The sequence below is a fragment of the Eulemur rufifrons genome, chromosome 8 (assembly GCF_041146395.1).
Source record: "Eulemur rufifrons isolate Redbay chromosome 8, OSU_ERuf_1, whole genome shotgun sequence".
Taxonomy (NCBI): domain Eukaryota; kingdom Metazoa; phylum Chordata; class Mammalia; order Primates; family Lemuridae; genus Eulemur; species Eulemur rufifrons.
Genome location: NC_090990.1, coordinates 2,808,767 through 2,823,774, shown reverse-complemented (window position 1 = coordinate 2,823,774; position 15,008 = coordinate 2,808,767). Strand labels below are relative to the sequence as shown.

Below are 15,008 nucleotides of genomic sequence, written 5' to 3'. Positions count from 1 at the left end.
ACTGAGGCAGGATCATCACTTGAGCACAGGAGTTTGAGGTTGCAGTGAGCTATGATGACACCACTGCACTCTAGCCAGGGTAAAAGAGTGAGATGAAAACAAAAAAAAAATTTTTTTAGCCATTCTAATAGGCATATAGTGGGACCTCATTGTAGTTTTTTTTGTTTATTTGTTGCCTGAGCTAGAATGTCCTAGTGTCGGCTTAGCTCACAGCAACCTCAGACTCCTGGGTTCAAGCAATCTTTCAGCCTCAGCCTCCTGAGTAGCTGGGATTACAGGCACACATGCCACCACATCCAGCTAATTTTTTCTATTTTTAGTTACCTGGCTAATTTTTTTTTTTTTTTCCTATTTTTTAGTAGAGATGGGGTCTCGCTCTTGCTCAGGTTGGTCTCGGACTCCTGACCTCAAGCAGTCAGCCCGCTTCAGCCTCCCAGAGTGCTAGGATTGATCACAGGCATGAGCCGCTGAGCCTGGCCTGTGAGAGATCCTTATGGAGCTTGAATATAAATTTCTACCCTGCCAGCTTCTTCAGACTTGAGGGAGTGAGTTTTGCGGGGAGGAACATGGCCTCCAATTCCAGGGGACGCTGATGCAGAGTTCTCCTGCAGTTCTGTCTTCCAAGTGCCCCTTGACCAGCCGCACATACTGTTCTACTATTGTTCCAGGTGCCCGTCTAGCTTGGAGCCTGGGTTCTTTCTATTTGGCTCTAGTCCTTGGCTGCTTGGGTCCAGTCCCCTATCCACAGGGCAGGTGTGGGAGGGATGGAGAAAGAGGTACTGCTATCTCTTGACTTTTTCAGTTTCCAGATGCCTTTGAAAGCTGCAGAAAATGGTGGCCCATTTCCCCTAGAAAAATATAAACCAAACACAACCTTGTGTGTGTTTTTAGGATGTTCCCAAGCCACTGAACTAGTTTTACTTTGTTTGTGTGGGATTAGAAATCCCACAGCTGTAGGCCTCCGTGCCCAGCTGTGTGTGTGTTTTTCTTTAGACTAAATTTTGGTGGTGCCTTTCTGGGGCAAGGGTGAGAGTGTTTAGAGGGCTTCCCCTGCCATCGCCCACACAGGCAGTTCTGGAGTTGGGAGGAGCCTGTTTCCCCACAGCTTCTGGCATCAAGTTGTTTGTGGTTTATAAGGGCTTTATTGAGATGTAACTCACATTCCATAAAGTTCTCCCTTTTCAAGTGTACAATTCTGTGTGAACCTTTGTAGATTCAAAGGGTTGTATAACCGTCAACACTATTTAATTCCAGAAAATTTTCTTCTTTTTCTTTTTTCCTTTTCCTTTTTCTTTTCTTTCCTTCTTTCTTTCTTTCTTTCTTTCTTTCTTTTTTTTTTTTTTTTGAGACAGGGTCTTGCTCTCTTGCCTGGGATAGAGAGCAGTGGTGTCATCATAGCTCACAGCAACCTCAAACTCCTGGGCTCAAGTGATCTTCCTGCCTCAGCTTCCTGAGTAGCTGGGACTAGTGGTAGGGCATGCCACCATGCCTGGCTAATTTTTCTCTTTTTTTTTGTAGAGATGGGGTCTTGCTGTGTTGCCCAGGTTGTCCAGAACATTTTCCTCACCCCCAAAATAAACCTGTACCCATTAGCAGTCGTTCATGTTTCCCCTCCCCCAGCCCCTGGCACCCACTAATCTCCTTTTTGTTTCTATGGATATGCCCGTTGTGTATATTTCAGGTAAATGAAATCATACAGTATGTGACATTTTGTGACTGGCTTCTTTCACTCAGTATGTTTTCAGGGTTCATCTCTGTGTTAGTATTATCTGTATGTATCCATGTGTTAGTGTGTATCTGTATGTATCCATGTGTTAGTATGTATCTGTAGGCCCTTCATTCCTTTTTATGGTCAAATACAATTTTATTATATGGATTTACCACATTTTGTTTATTTACCCATCACTTGGGTGATGGATACTTGGGTGGTTTCCATCTTCTGGTGATTGTGAATCATACTGCTATGAACATTTATAGACATCTAGTTTTATCATTTAAAATAACTTTTGGTTAATTTAGTAGATGGGAAATAGCACCTCATGGTTGTTTAACATTAGAACTATTTACTGATAAGGCTGAGCAGTCTGAGAACAAGGGCTTCCTCTTTGTGGAGCAGTCTGTTCATGGCCTGAGCCAGCGTTGCTGCGGAGGCCTGGCATGTCCCTGTTGATTGGGGCAGGTGGTGTGCCCAGCCCGAGGGGAAAGCCGGGGGTTGTTTGGGGGTTGTTTGGGTGCTGTCTGCAGGATGAGGCCAAGTCCAAAGGACGCAGCACCAGGGCAGCTGTTCCCAGTTCCGTTTGGCTGCAGCTTGGGGAGGGAGCCGGGGAGACCTGGGGAGACCATGCTCATGCTTCGGCAAGGCTTGTCCCTGAAGGTCCTCAGAAAGGGAGTCGAGGAGGCCTGTCTCCGGGGGAAGGCCAAGCAGTGAGTTGGGAGCTGAGAGGAACTGTGGGATTGTTGAGGGGTTGGGGGGGTGTGTTTGGGGAGACCTTGTCTTGTGGGCCGGAGTGGCAGGGAGCTGTGGCTTCAGGACATTTGTCCCTGGGATGCTGTACTCAGGATAGAGAGCCGTGGTGGGCAACCTGGGGGCTGAGGAGACCGACCATCTGGGCTGGTGGGGAAGGCTCTGGGAATGTTTTCGGCCCAAGGATTTAGCTGTCAGGCTTGGGCCAGACTGAATCCCTGACTTCCCTTCCAGGGAGACATTTTAGGTGTGCTGGGTGGGACCCCGCCTGCCCAGCTTCTAGGCACTAAGCACCCTGGGCTTGCAGTGCTGTGGCAGCCTTGGCACTTCCCACCCTGACCAGGTGGGGCCGGCCTCCCTGGGACTTGGTGCTTGTGGTGTTTGTCACTCTAGAATTTTCTTTCCCTCTCTTTTTGCATATAGGTGAGAGGGTTTGCGGGGAATGACATTTGTACTTTTAGTAATAATTTGCCTGTTATTTTGACCAGAATGACTTCCCAAAGTAGGAAGTCCTCCAGGACTGATGGCCGTTTAGAAGGCAGGCACTGGGCGTTGGTAAGGGCTGTCTGAGCAGGAGTGGCTGTTGTCTCAGCCTGATCAGCCCTCTCTGCCCTGACTTTCCCTTTGCCGGCTAATCCCCCTAAGGGGCGGGGGATTCCCTCCTCACCCTGGCCACAGCCTGGTCTGTGCCGAGTGTGCTCACTGGCTGGGAGCTTCCGTTTCTGTTTCTGGTTGCAGGAGTCCTGGGAAAGCAGCCTGCCCTGCACAGGCTGGTGGGGGTGGCATTGGGGGCAAGATCCTGGTGATAACACATCCTGCCTCCTCTCCCAGGGCCTGGCCATGGTACTGCCAGCACCCGGGCCACTCTGATTGTTTGACTTCTTTCTTCCTAACACCTGGTGGAAGGGGAGGCAGAGAGCAGTACAGGCCAGGGGAGCAGTGGAGGAGGGGCAGTGGGGTGTGAGCCCAGAGACAGGCAACACCCTCTGAGGCTGGGCCTGGCGTGGTGGAGGAGCTCGGGCCAGAGGAGAGTGGAGGCTGGACCACCTACCTGCCCACTTCGCTTCCAGCAGCTCGCCAGGCCCCAGTGTGCAGGGAGGTGGCCTTTGGGGTGGGTTTTAGGTGCCAGCTCCATTCAGCAGGATGTAGACTTATCTGGTGGGGCTCTCCCTGGCCTGTGACCCTGCTCGCATTTCCAAGTTTCAGGGTCCTGGCTTTGGCTGAGACCTGTGCCCTGTGCGGGAAGGCAGGGCCTCCTTGACGTTTCCTAGAGGCTGCTTGGTGACGGCACCTCTGCCTTCCCGATCTCCTGGAGGGGCTCGCAGAGTTACTTCTGCTGTAATTATTTATAAAATGAGGTTTCTATGACGACTGGCTTTGGTAGATGCTTCAGATTGGCGAGACAGCTTCTTCCTGGTTAGATTGGGAAGCCCAGTGCCTGGGGGTGGGGTCGGTCTGTGACGCTGGCTCCCCTCACCTCGCTCTGGACCTGATCCTGGGACGCCCCAGCCGCCATGGCTTCCCAGCTTAGCAGGTACCACTGGGCATGGCCGGGCCTCACGGGGGCCACTGCACCCTGATTGTCTGTCTCGGGACACTTGGTGGGGATGGGATGCGGCCCCTGTGCCCAGCAGGCCGGCTGGTTTCATGTGGCCAGGAAAATCAGCAGGACACCCGCCTGGCCTGGTCTTACTGACCCCGGACGTGAGGGGGCCAGCCCCAGCCGAAGCGGGGACAGGAAGTGTGGCCCAGCAGGGCTCAGAGCATCTCCGGTTTGGCTGAGCCCCGTGGATGGTGGCAACTGCTTTTCTTTCTGGTCTTGGGGTGCTGATAGTTTCCTACCTGCCTCCGCCCCAGAGAGCTCTGGGTTCCTGGGATCAGAGGCTGCTGGTCCTCGGCTGCACGTGGAGCCTCCTTCTGGCTCCTTCTGGCTCCTTCTCTTGCCCCTGCCCCTGCCAAAGCACAAGGCTGGAAGCCCAGAGGCCAGTTGTCTGTCCATTCTCCCGTGCCGCTCTGGGGCCCGGAAGTGTCCCTGGAACTTTTTCTTGGCTCAGCTGTTCTCCTGCCCTGCCCTTTTCTGGGGATGTAGTAGAGTCTCTGGGGGGAGTGGAAGGAACTTTGCCAGAACCTTCTTGGGCAGCAGATTGAAGAGGATAAGCAGAGCCACTTGGGCTTCCATCCAGTGGAGTTCCCCACGGAAAGATGTTCGTGTGTGCCTAAGCCTGGCATCGAGGCCCCAGCATTGGCCACACGCCTGCTTCGTCCCTCAGGGCTGCCGGGTGTGAGGCCCTCCCCCCACCTGACAGTGAGCCCTGCTTCTCCTTTCCCTCCGGGAATGGCAACCTCTGCCCCTCAGATGCTCCTGGTCAAGGCAGCTGCTCCCTCGATGAGCACCTGAAGGAAGCTCCCAGTGTCTGTGGGCCCCAGGTGGTGGCCTCTGGCCTGTGCTGCTGTCACCACAAGTGCCAGCTGCTGCTCCATGAGGGAGGGACAGTCTGTAAATGCTTCTGTCCCAACCACCTTCCCCAGCTGCAGTGAGGCTGGGGCGTAAGCACCCTGGGCTCATCCTCAGGACAGCTGCCTCAGCCTCTCTGGTCTGGGCCCTTCTGCAGAAGGGAGAGGCCTAGGGAGCTTCCAGCATAACCTGTGAAGGAGCCTCAGAGCTGGGCTCTGCCTGTCTTCAGTGTACGTGGAAACCCGGAGAAGACCTCATCTGCCTGGTGAACCAGGCTGTGCTTGGCGCTGCCACCTTCTACTTTGGAAGGTCACTTTAGCTTTCACTACTGAGTACAGGAAGCAAGGCCTGGCCCACCCCTAGTTACCATGGTTTTCACGCAGCAATGTGTTAATTTTAGCCCTGACATTTTTGTGTTAGAGTCAGAGATTCCGGTCTCAGGCCGCTCTGGCCACGTGCCAGGGCTACGGACAGCTCAGGCAGGGCTCCGCCAAGGTCACTGCACAGGCGCTTGGCCTGGGCCGGCCAGACATGGGGCAGTGGGAGCTGAGCCAGGCTTAGGATGCCACCACTGCTGCTGCTGCCAGCCCTGCAGGGCTTGCCTGTGCCGCCCACCGCTGCCTTCTGTGGCTGGAGCAAAGGCCTCCAGGGCAGGGGCCTTCACTGACATGACAAATGACCACAAACTAGGCAGCTTAAAACAGCAGGAGTTTATGCTCTCACAGTCAGGAAAACATAGCCTGAGACCGAGGTGTCAGCAGGGCCATGCTCCCTCAGGTTGTAGGGGAGGCTCCTTTTTTTGCCTCTACTAGCTTCTGGGAGCTTCCAGCAATCCCTGGTGTTTCTTGGCTTGTGGCTGTATCACTGCAGTCTCTGTCTCCATCTTCATGTGGCTTTTTTCCTATGTGTCTCATGTCAAATTTCCCTGTTCTTATGAGGACACTCGTCGTTGGGTCAGGTCCCACCCTAATGCAGTGTGGCCTAATCTTCACTTGATCACATCTTCAGAGATCCTGTTTCCATGGAGGTTGGGAGACACAGTTCATCCAGTGCACAGGCTCCGTGTGGGCTTACCTTGGGAGGACCCCATGGAGCTGCAGACATGGTCTGCCACAGGTGGCCGCTGGGATGCTAGGGACAGGAGCTGCATTCCTGGTCCCCCTGCCTTGTTCTGGCACCCGCCTTTCCTGCTGGTGGGGAATATTGCAGTAGCATTCCCCGCCTCACTCCTGCCGCTCTGGAGCAGGGAGGGTGGGCTGGCCCCTGAGGACCACTGTAGCAGGGTGGTCCTGGGGACACGAGCTGGCCAGTCCACTGGCGTGATGAGATGGTGGAAGGCCGTGCAGAGGATGTGAGTTTTGAGCTGTGTCTTGGAGAGTTTTTAAACACTGCTGATTAATTGGTACAGGTTGAGTTGGTGTAAAATCTGAAAGGCACAGAGGTGTCTCGCTGGGCTCCACCTGTCAGCCAGTTCCCTGCTCCCGGAGCAATGGAAGCTTCCAGTTTCCCACACCTCCTTCCAGGGATGGTCTATGCCACACCCCCAGGTGGTCACCTCGTCCCCATCTGTCTGTGCTTTGCTTGTTTTCACTTAAAACATATCTCTGAGAACATTCCTCCTGTTCAAGGCTGAGCAATGTTCTGTTGTGTGGCTGCGACTTGATTTCAGTAGTCCCGAACTGGTGGACGTTTGGGACTTGAGCAATGTTCTGCAGTATAAGCAGCCATGCAAGTGAGCATCCTTGAGCATACTTGGTTTACTGTGCATGGAAATGTCTATAGGATTAAAGTGGAATGGTAGGTCAGGACGTGCCCGCGCATTTGGGATTGCGATGGGCAGTGCTGGCTGTCCTCCATGAGGGCATCGGTTTATGCTCCCCTGCTCATGGGTGGACCCCTGGTCTTCACAAAGAGGGTCCACACATTGCTGGGACAGGTGGGCATAGACAGAGCCCTGGGAAGGCCCAGCATGCAGGTACAGCTTGGAGCCCCGCAGGGGAAGGGGAGGGGAGGTGAGGAAAGTTCTGGATCCCTGGGAGCTCCAAATGCCTGACTAGAGAGCTGAGTCTATTCTGTAGCTAGGAAGAGCCCTGGAGCATTGGAGCAGGGGGAGGACTTGGCGAGATTCCTGCTTAGGAAGAGTCGCTCTTGGGGCTGTGGGATGAGTGACAATTCAAGACCTGAGCTGGTCGTGGGAGGTGAGAGGCAAGTGTGGAAGCCCCCTCCCTACCCCAGGCCAAGGTGAGCCCCCCAAACACCCATCCAATGTGCGTTCCCCTGCGTTGGCATCTCCCAAGGTCCCCCTCCTTCCAGGGTGGAGCCCAGACTGTCCGTTGCCCCAAGGCCAAGTGACAGCTTGTGTCCTCCTCTCCTCTGTGCAGGCCATGCACCAGCTCTGTGGCGTTGCTTTCTGTTTCCGGAACTCCGAGAGCTCCTGGCCTTGGGGCCTGCCGTGAGATGTCCCACCTTCTTGGAACATTCCCCTGATCTCTACCCCAGCTCACCCTCAAGCAAGCGCTTGACCAAGACATCACTTCCTCTGGGAAGTTTTTCCAGAGCCCAAGTAGAGGTGGCTACCAGAGGTGGCCACCGCTGGGTAAGCGGCTGGCTCCTTGACTGTGTTTGCTCAGCTCCCTTGGAGTCCTGTTGTCAGCCTGGTGCCCGCTCCATAGGGGACGCTGGCCGAGGGCAGGGTGGCCCTGCTTCGGTTAGCCTCAGGCCCCAGCACCAGCCGCTCATCCTGCGTGGACTGGACAAGTGTGGTTCTGATGTGGGGCAGGAGCAGCCAAACGAGAAAAGGGTGGGGCTGTGGGTGATGGTGACATTCCCGAGGGAAAGTCACAGCCCTGGCTACCACCTGGCTGCTTTGGTGGGGTGGGCGGAGGTTGGAGAGGATGCTCAGGGCAGGCCCAGTGAGGGAAGCAGCCACGCAGGAGGGCCCGGGCGGGCGGGAGGAGAGAGGAGGAAGCGTAGGCCTGGCGTGGCGTGGCATGGCGGGGGCGGGGTGTGGGTCAGACTCAGCCTGTGCCACCTGCCGGTCGCGTGTGTGGTGGGACACATTTCAGTGAGGCTCTGCTGTTCCAGTGTCGGAGTGTTCACATGAAACTCGGGCTCCTCAGCTTCTCTTACAAACCCAGAAGCTTTGGCATCCTGGGTTCAAATTCCTTTGGGCCACAGCCAGCTAGCAGTGAGGGGCTGCTGTCCCACGGCCTGTGTGCACATCCAGTGTCCTGTCCCAGGCCCACTGTCCCTGTCATCTCTCTGACCTTGTTCCAGCTCTGCTGGGATTTCTTTTTCACAATTTTTAAATTTTATTTATTTATTTATTTTTGGAGACAGAGTCTCACTCTGTTGCCCGGGCTAGAGTGCCGTGGCGTCAGCCTAGCTCACAGCAACCTCAAACTCCTGGGCTCAAGCGATCCTACTGCCTCAGCCTCCCGAGTAGCTGGGACTACAGGCATGCGCCACCATGCCCGGCTAATTTTTTCTATATGTATATTTTAGTTGGCCAGATAATTTCTTTCTATTTTTAGTAGAGACGGGGTCTCGCTTTTGCTCAGGCTGGTCTCGAACTCCTGACCTCGAGCGATCCACCCGCCTTGGCCTCCCAGAGTGCTAGGATTACCGGTGTGAGCCACCACGCCCGGCCTAAATTTTATTTATTTTTAACTTTTGAAATTTAGTTTTTATTTTATTTTATTGTTAAATTTTATATTTTAAAAATATTTTTAATTTTTAAATTTTAAAATTTTATCATTTATTTACTTATTTATGACAGGGTCTTGCTCTGTATTTTTTGTAGACATAATAGAGTCTCACTATGTTGCTCAGGCTGGTCTTGAACTCCTGGCCTCAAGTGATCCTCCTGCCTCAGCCTCCCAAAGTGCTAAGAGCCACCATGCCTGGCCAATTTTTAAATTATATATATATATAAAATTTATTATTTATTTATTTTTGAGGCAGAGTCTTGTTCTGTCGCCCTGGGTAGAGTGCCGTGGTGTCAGCCTGGCTCACAGCAGCTTCAAACTCCTGGGCTCAAGCAATCCTCCTGCCTCAACCTCCCGAGTAGCTGGGACTACAGGTGTGCACTACCACATCTGGCTTCATTTCTCTTTTTCTTTTTTATAGTAAAGAGGGATGTGACATGCTTTTTATACCCATATCTTTATGAAAGTCGGGAAAACAAAAACTAGAATGAGGGGCTGGGTGTCTGCCTGGCTCCCCTGGCTCCGTACACACCTGCCTGCCTGCCCGGGATGAAGGTGGGTCCCAGCCCTGGACTAGGGTGCATGTACTTGGCCCTCAGCAGGCCACAGGGGAGGGGCCACTGGGGCAAGTGAGGTGAGGAGGAAGGGGCCGGTGAGAGGGACGGGCCGCCCACGGGTTCTGGGGACTCTGCTGGGCCCAGCAGCTCCTGAGCTGTTTGGGAGGGAGGTGGGGGGAGGACAGATGCCGGCACAGGAGCTGGCAGGGGGATGCAGGGCGGTGGTATCAGAGCTGAGGCCTGCAGGGAAGGCATCTGGTTTGGGCCAAGGGGACTGGGTGAGTGAGTTGGGCTTTGGGCCTCATGCCTTGTAGGTGACAGCAGAGTCCTCAGGCAGGAATAAGGTCCTTTCTGGGAGAGGTCTGTGTCTGCACGGAGAGCTGAGGTTGTGTTCCTGGGTGGCCACCTGGCCTGGGGAGTTAGGATGTCCTTGGTATAAGGACCTAGGGTGCAGAGGGAAAGGTGACCAGGCTGGTGGGAGCTGCCAGCGTGCAGTCTGGAGTTCCTGGCATTTACTCCCACTGGGACAGTGCCAAGTACAGGTGTCGTCTTGTGGTGGGTGGCTCCAGACTCTGCCTCAGGCCTCAGGTGCTATCTCTGGTCTCTTATCTCAAAGGCAAAAGAATAGAAGCACTTCCTCTTCTACTCTGTGCTTTCTCTCCCTGGCCTTGCAGCATCGCTGGGGCCCAACCTGGTGTGCATGGCCCCACTTTACAGACAGGCAAAGCAAGGCCCATGGTGATAAATCAGGCTGCTCCAGAGGTGGGTCCTGGGACTCCTGGGAAAGGCTGGACCAATGTTTTCTCAGCGCTCTAGAACCCAGGGCCTGCTCTGCTCCCGTCATCCAGCCACAGCCTCATCCTGTGCCTATGGGAGGACAGGCCTTGTGTGGAAATGGATCATCTGCTGGCTGCACTGGGTGCAGGGAAGACCCCTAGTGAGTTGAAAACAAATACATAGGAAAGAGGTTGATATGATTGTTTTGTGATTTATGATTGGCTACCTCTTAACTCAGACTTTTTTTTTTTTTTTTTTTTTGAGACCGAGTCTTGCTCTGTTGCCTGGGCTAAAGTGCAGTGGCATCATCATAGTTCACTGCAACCTTAACCTCCTGGGCTCAAGCAATCCTCCTGCCTCAGCCTCCCCAGTAGCTGGGACTACAGACATCAGCCACCACACCCTGCTAATTTTTCCATTTTTTGTAGAGATGCGGTCTTACTCTTGCTCAGGCTGGTCTTGAACTCGCGTCCTCAAGTGATCCTCCCACCTCAGCCTCCTAGAGTGCTGGGATTACAGGCATGAGCCACCTCACCCAACTTCAAACTTTAAAAGGAAATAAATAAATAAATAAATAAAACCAAAGCTTACCCTTACTATAGGGTGAGCTCAATTTTTTAAAACACATCTATTTGGAAATGAATGAGAAGCCAAATGAAGTTCCTTCATGCTCTGGGGGTTCCTGTGCTGGCTGCCAGAAGCCAGGTGACCTGAGTGGCCCTGGTCCTCATAGCAGAATCTCACCTGGGTTGGAGGTGACGTGAGGATAGGCACCTGTCCATTACGGGGGGGGGGGGGGGGAGGGGGATGGTCAGTGGTCCTTTGCTCTAGAAAATGGCACCTTCTTGCTCACTCTTTGAGCTTCCAACCAGGTTGGAATTCCTCCAGAAGAGGGAAAAATACTGCTGGTCTGCATTTATGGGGTATCCACCGTGTGCCAGGCACTGTCTGGGGGTGAGAATGTGATTGGTATGATCTCTTTGCAGTCAGACATGGCGGTGCTGTCATTATGCCCGTCGTACAGATGAGGAAGTGGGGGAGTGAGCGTTTCAGCGGTTTGCACGGGTTGCCCCGCTAATACAAGCCAGCGCCAGAAATGATCCCTGAGCATCTGGCATGCTCAGCCTCTGAGCTGCTGCCAGAGAGTTTAGGAGGGGTGCTGCCCTGGGCCCACGCTGGCCTGGATGCTGGAAACACAGGCTGTGCCCGGTGCCTGTCATCTGTCTCTGGGCCTGGGGCCTGTCAAGGTGGATTTCATCAGCCAGGAGGCTGTCTGGGAAGGTGCCAGGCTCTGCTGGGTCCCCCTGGTAGGGTCTCCAGGCTGGCTCATTGGGATTCCAGAGATTTCGTGGAGCTTCCATGCTGCTGGTGCCCACAGCAAGGATGAGATTTTCCCTCTTTGAGGAAGTGAGGTGGTATTTGTCTCACTACAGGGCCTGGGCACCACCCTTGGGGAGCCCCTGAGGAGCTCACCACACCAGTGGGCAGGTGGGAGCCAGCGTTCACCTGCCACTGGGGCCCAGTCCTGACATTTTGTAGCTGTGACTGCAGTTCTCAGAAGTGCCGCGGCCACCTGACTCGTCTGGGACTCCTGAGGGGTGGTCCTGGTCCCAGGAATTTGCTTCCTGGTTCACAGTGTGTCCTTGTGTTCATGCTGTTCAGTGGCTGGGAGCCTCAGGGGCTGAGCTGCTGCCTCCCTGCCTGGTGGCTCTGCCGAAGGTCTTTGCCGTTAGCCTTGGTCCTCGGGGCCCCTTCCGTGGCCTGGCAGATTAGCACCCCACTGTGACCAACACGCTGTCTAGGAAGAGCCCAAACACACGGGAAGTTCTTTTTCCTTCTGCTGGGAGCCAAGGAGCCCTTTGGGGGACCTTCTGCCTTCTCTGGGTGTCACCATTGCACGAATAGTGTCCTCTCTGGAGGCCTCATCCTTCTCCTCTCTCCTGTGCCCTAGGATCATGCGGCCAGATGATGCCAACTTGGCTGGCAATGTCCACGGGGGGACCGTCCTGAAAATGATCGAGGAGGCAGGAGCCATCATCAGCACCCGGCACTGCAACAGCCAGAACGGGGTAGGCGCGGGGCGCCCGCCCGGGCTGGGACACGCGGGAGAGGCTGGGTCCCAGAGGGCCACACCGGTTCGGGTCAGGAAGGAGTTCTCATGGAGCCCTGGCCTGGGGCCTCCCCTTCCCTTACACACCAGGCCTCGGGGCATGCGGAGGCACTGGCCCAGTCAGCCCTGGACGGGACCTCTGGGAGCTACGCTTGGCCTCAGCCAAGGAGGGCGGGAAGTTGCGAGCCAGCTGCCGGAGGCTGCCCTCCACCTCTCCACTGCAGGCGGGGACCTCCCGCCAGCCCCGGCCCTCACACGGCCACATCTTGAGGCCCCATTAGCTGGATTCTGACCAGAAGCATGCCACGCCTGCGTGGGCAGAGTTTATTGTGACGGTCGAGGGCTGAGGTGTAGGGTCAGAGAGCCTTGGGCCTGGCTCCCACCTCTGCCCTGATCACCTGGTGGCTTTGGCCAGTGCTGTGGTACTTTGTGCCTTGGACCTTCCTGGCTGTGAAGCCACCAAGCCCTGTACTATGGTGTCCATGATGGGACCAGCTCTTGGCCTACCCAGAGCTGTGCAGCCGGAGATGAGCCTGTGGCCTTGCAGCTGGGGACAAGCGGCAGGCTCTTTGGTTTCAGAAACACAGGGCTGCTGCAGGCCTTCAACCTGTCACCTCCTACTGTCCCCAGCCCTGTGATCAGGGAGAGAGAAGCCAGCCCATGGGTGCTAGGGACAAGCCATCTGTCTTGCTGCTGTAGCTGCACCTTGGGGCAGGCACAGAGGTTGCACCTCGGCACGCCCAGGGCCCGGTCAGCACTCCCGCTGTCTTCCTCCTCCGGGCAGAGGGAGGAAGATCCCAACCCCGGCCTGTAGGAGGGAGTACGGGGGGGGGGAGAGGGTGTGTGATAGGGGACCCCACCATGAGCTCTGGGCACAGGCACAGTTCCACTGTCAGGAGGCTGAGTGTGGGAGCCAGGCTGGAGATGGGGGACCAGGGGGACACCGTTAATTCTGCCTGGGCCAAGCTGGCCGGATGCAGGAGTGAGATCTGCCTCAGTCTGTCCAGGCTGTCAGGACAAAATGCTACAGCCAGGGTGGCTTATCAGTGACAGAAACGTGTTCTCACAGGTCTGGAGGCTGGAAGTCCCAGATCAAGGTGCCAGCGGATCTCATGTCTGGTGAAGTCCCCTTTCCTGGTTTACAGATGGCGCCTTCTCACGTGTCCTCACATGGCAGAAGGAGCTCTTTGGGCCTTCTTTACAGGGACGCTAATCTGGTTCATGGGGGCCCCACCCTCATGACCTAATCGCCCCAGAGGCCCCACCTTGTCATATTAATACCATGCCATTGGCAGTGAAGATTTCACCACAGGAGTTTGAAGGGGGACACAGACATTCAGACCGAGGCACCTGCGTGCGGCCTCAAACAGCGAGCACGTCCTCCTGCCGAGAAGAGGAAGGCTGTGTGTGCTCTCGCGTCTGTGTGTGCATGTGTGCGTGCGCACGTGCGTGTGTGGAGTGAGCCAAGCCGCGTGGGCGAGTGTGAGTGGGTGGACGTGGGGGTCCAGTGGTGATGGTGCGGTGGGAGCAGGTGGCTGGGCCCCCCGTGGCGCGGGGCTCGCCTGCCTGGCTGGACAGATGCTCGCTGCCGCCCTGCCAGGTTCGAGCGCGCCCTCTGGTGGCCATGGGTGGATGGGCCTGAGCCCTAGAAGCTGGGAGCGTGGTGGGGGCCACGCCCCTGGTGACCCTTCCCAAGGGGGCAGTAAGGGTCCCAGGCAGGGCTGGCAAGAGAGGAATGGATATTGGGAAGAAAAAGTCCCCAGGACTGGGGAGCAAAGGAGAAAGGAAGGGCTTAGGTGGCTAAGTGGGTGACGATGCCAGTAATAGTTGCAGAAGTCATTGCTGCCATTTGGTAGGCACTTAGCGTTTGAGGCACAGAGAGGATGAATCTTTGCTTGAGGCCACCCAGGGCTGCAGGCGGTGGGTCTGGGCTGTGAATCCAGGCCTCAAACCTGTGCTTTGAGCGTTGCTCCTCCTTGCTTCTTCTCTAGGCCTGGCTGTACTGGAGAGAGTTTTTTTTTTTTTTTTGAGACAGAGTCTCACTCTGTTTCCCAGGCTAGGGTGCCGTGGCGTCAGCCTAGTTTACAGCAACCTCAAACTCCTGGGCTCAAGCGATCCTCCTGCCTCAGTCTCCCAAGTAGCTGGGACTACAGGCATGCACCACCATGCCGGCTATTTTTTTCTATATATTTTTAGTTGTCTGGCTAATTTCTTTCTATTTTTAGTAGAGACAGGATCTCACTCTAGCTCAGGCTGGTCTCGAACTTGTGACCTCCAGCGATCCTCCGGCCTCAGCCTCCCAGAGTGCTAGGATTACAGGCATGAGCCACTGCGCCCGGCCTGGAGGGACAGTTTTGACACACTGACTGGAGAACCCTCTGGGCTGGTAGTCCCTAGGATAGTGACCTAGAAATTCCGGGCTCAGGAGGACTCTGTGAGCTCAGTCAGCACCAGCGCAGGGGGTGACAACCGTCCAGTCCCAGGTGGCTGGAAGCTGACCTCTGAGGGGCCTCACTGGGGCCCTCCCTGGTGGGGCAGGAGGCACCCTCTGGCCACCCTCTCCTGGAGGTGTCATCCAGTCTCTAATACCACGTCAGTCCCAAGATTCTGCCTCTAGCTGGCCTCTTGGCTGGCACCTGGGTGCCGCCTCGGCCTGTTGACCTTGTGCCCTGGCCAGCACTCCTGACCTTTCCCCTGGCTTGCTTCTCCCCGTCTCCCTCCCGCCCGGACTTGACCTCTGCAGCTCTTGCTTAGACTCAAGCCTGGAGCCTTGGTTGACCCCTCTTCCCCCGCACCCACAAGGCTCCAGCTCTGGATCCTGCTGCTCCACCTTCCACATGTCCAGATCTGAGCACGGCCCCCAGCCGCACCCCCACAGTTCCAAGCCGTCAGTGCCACTTGCCTGGATTGCTGCAACAGCCTCTTGACAGGACACCCT

General features: G+C 55.6%; 1 protein-coding gene across 3 annotated transcripts in view; it reads left to right on the top strand.

Moving 5' to 3' along the window:
• The window catches only part of ACOT7 (acyl-CoA thioesterase 7), a 102,062-nt gene that overhangs the window by 20,910 nt on the left and 66,144 nt on the right, over nt 1–15,008 (top strand). Inside the window, exons 1-2 of one of the 3 annotated variants that reach the window (XM_069477281.1) lie at nt 2,290–2,424; nt 11,912–12,029. In XM_069477281.1, coding sequence (XP_069333382.1) covers nt 2,342–2,424; nt 11,912–12,029 — 201 coding nt within the window. In that variant the 5' untranslated portion in view covers nt 2,290–2,341. Of the gene's footprint in view, nt 1–2,289; nt 2,425–3,934; nt 3,999–11,911; nt 12,030–15,008 lie in introns of those variants that run through there. The other 2 variants (XM_069477282.1, XM_069477283.1) reach the window with 2 other exon arrangements.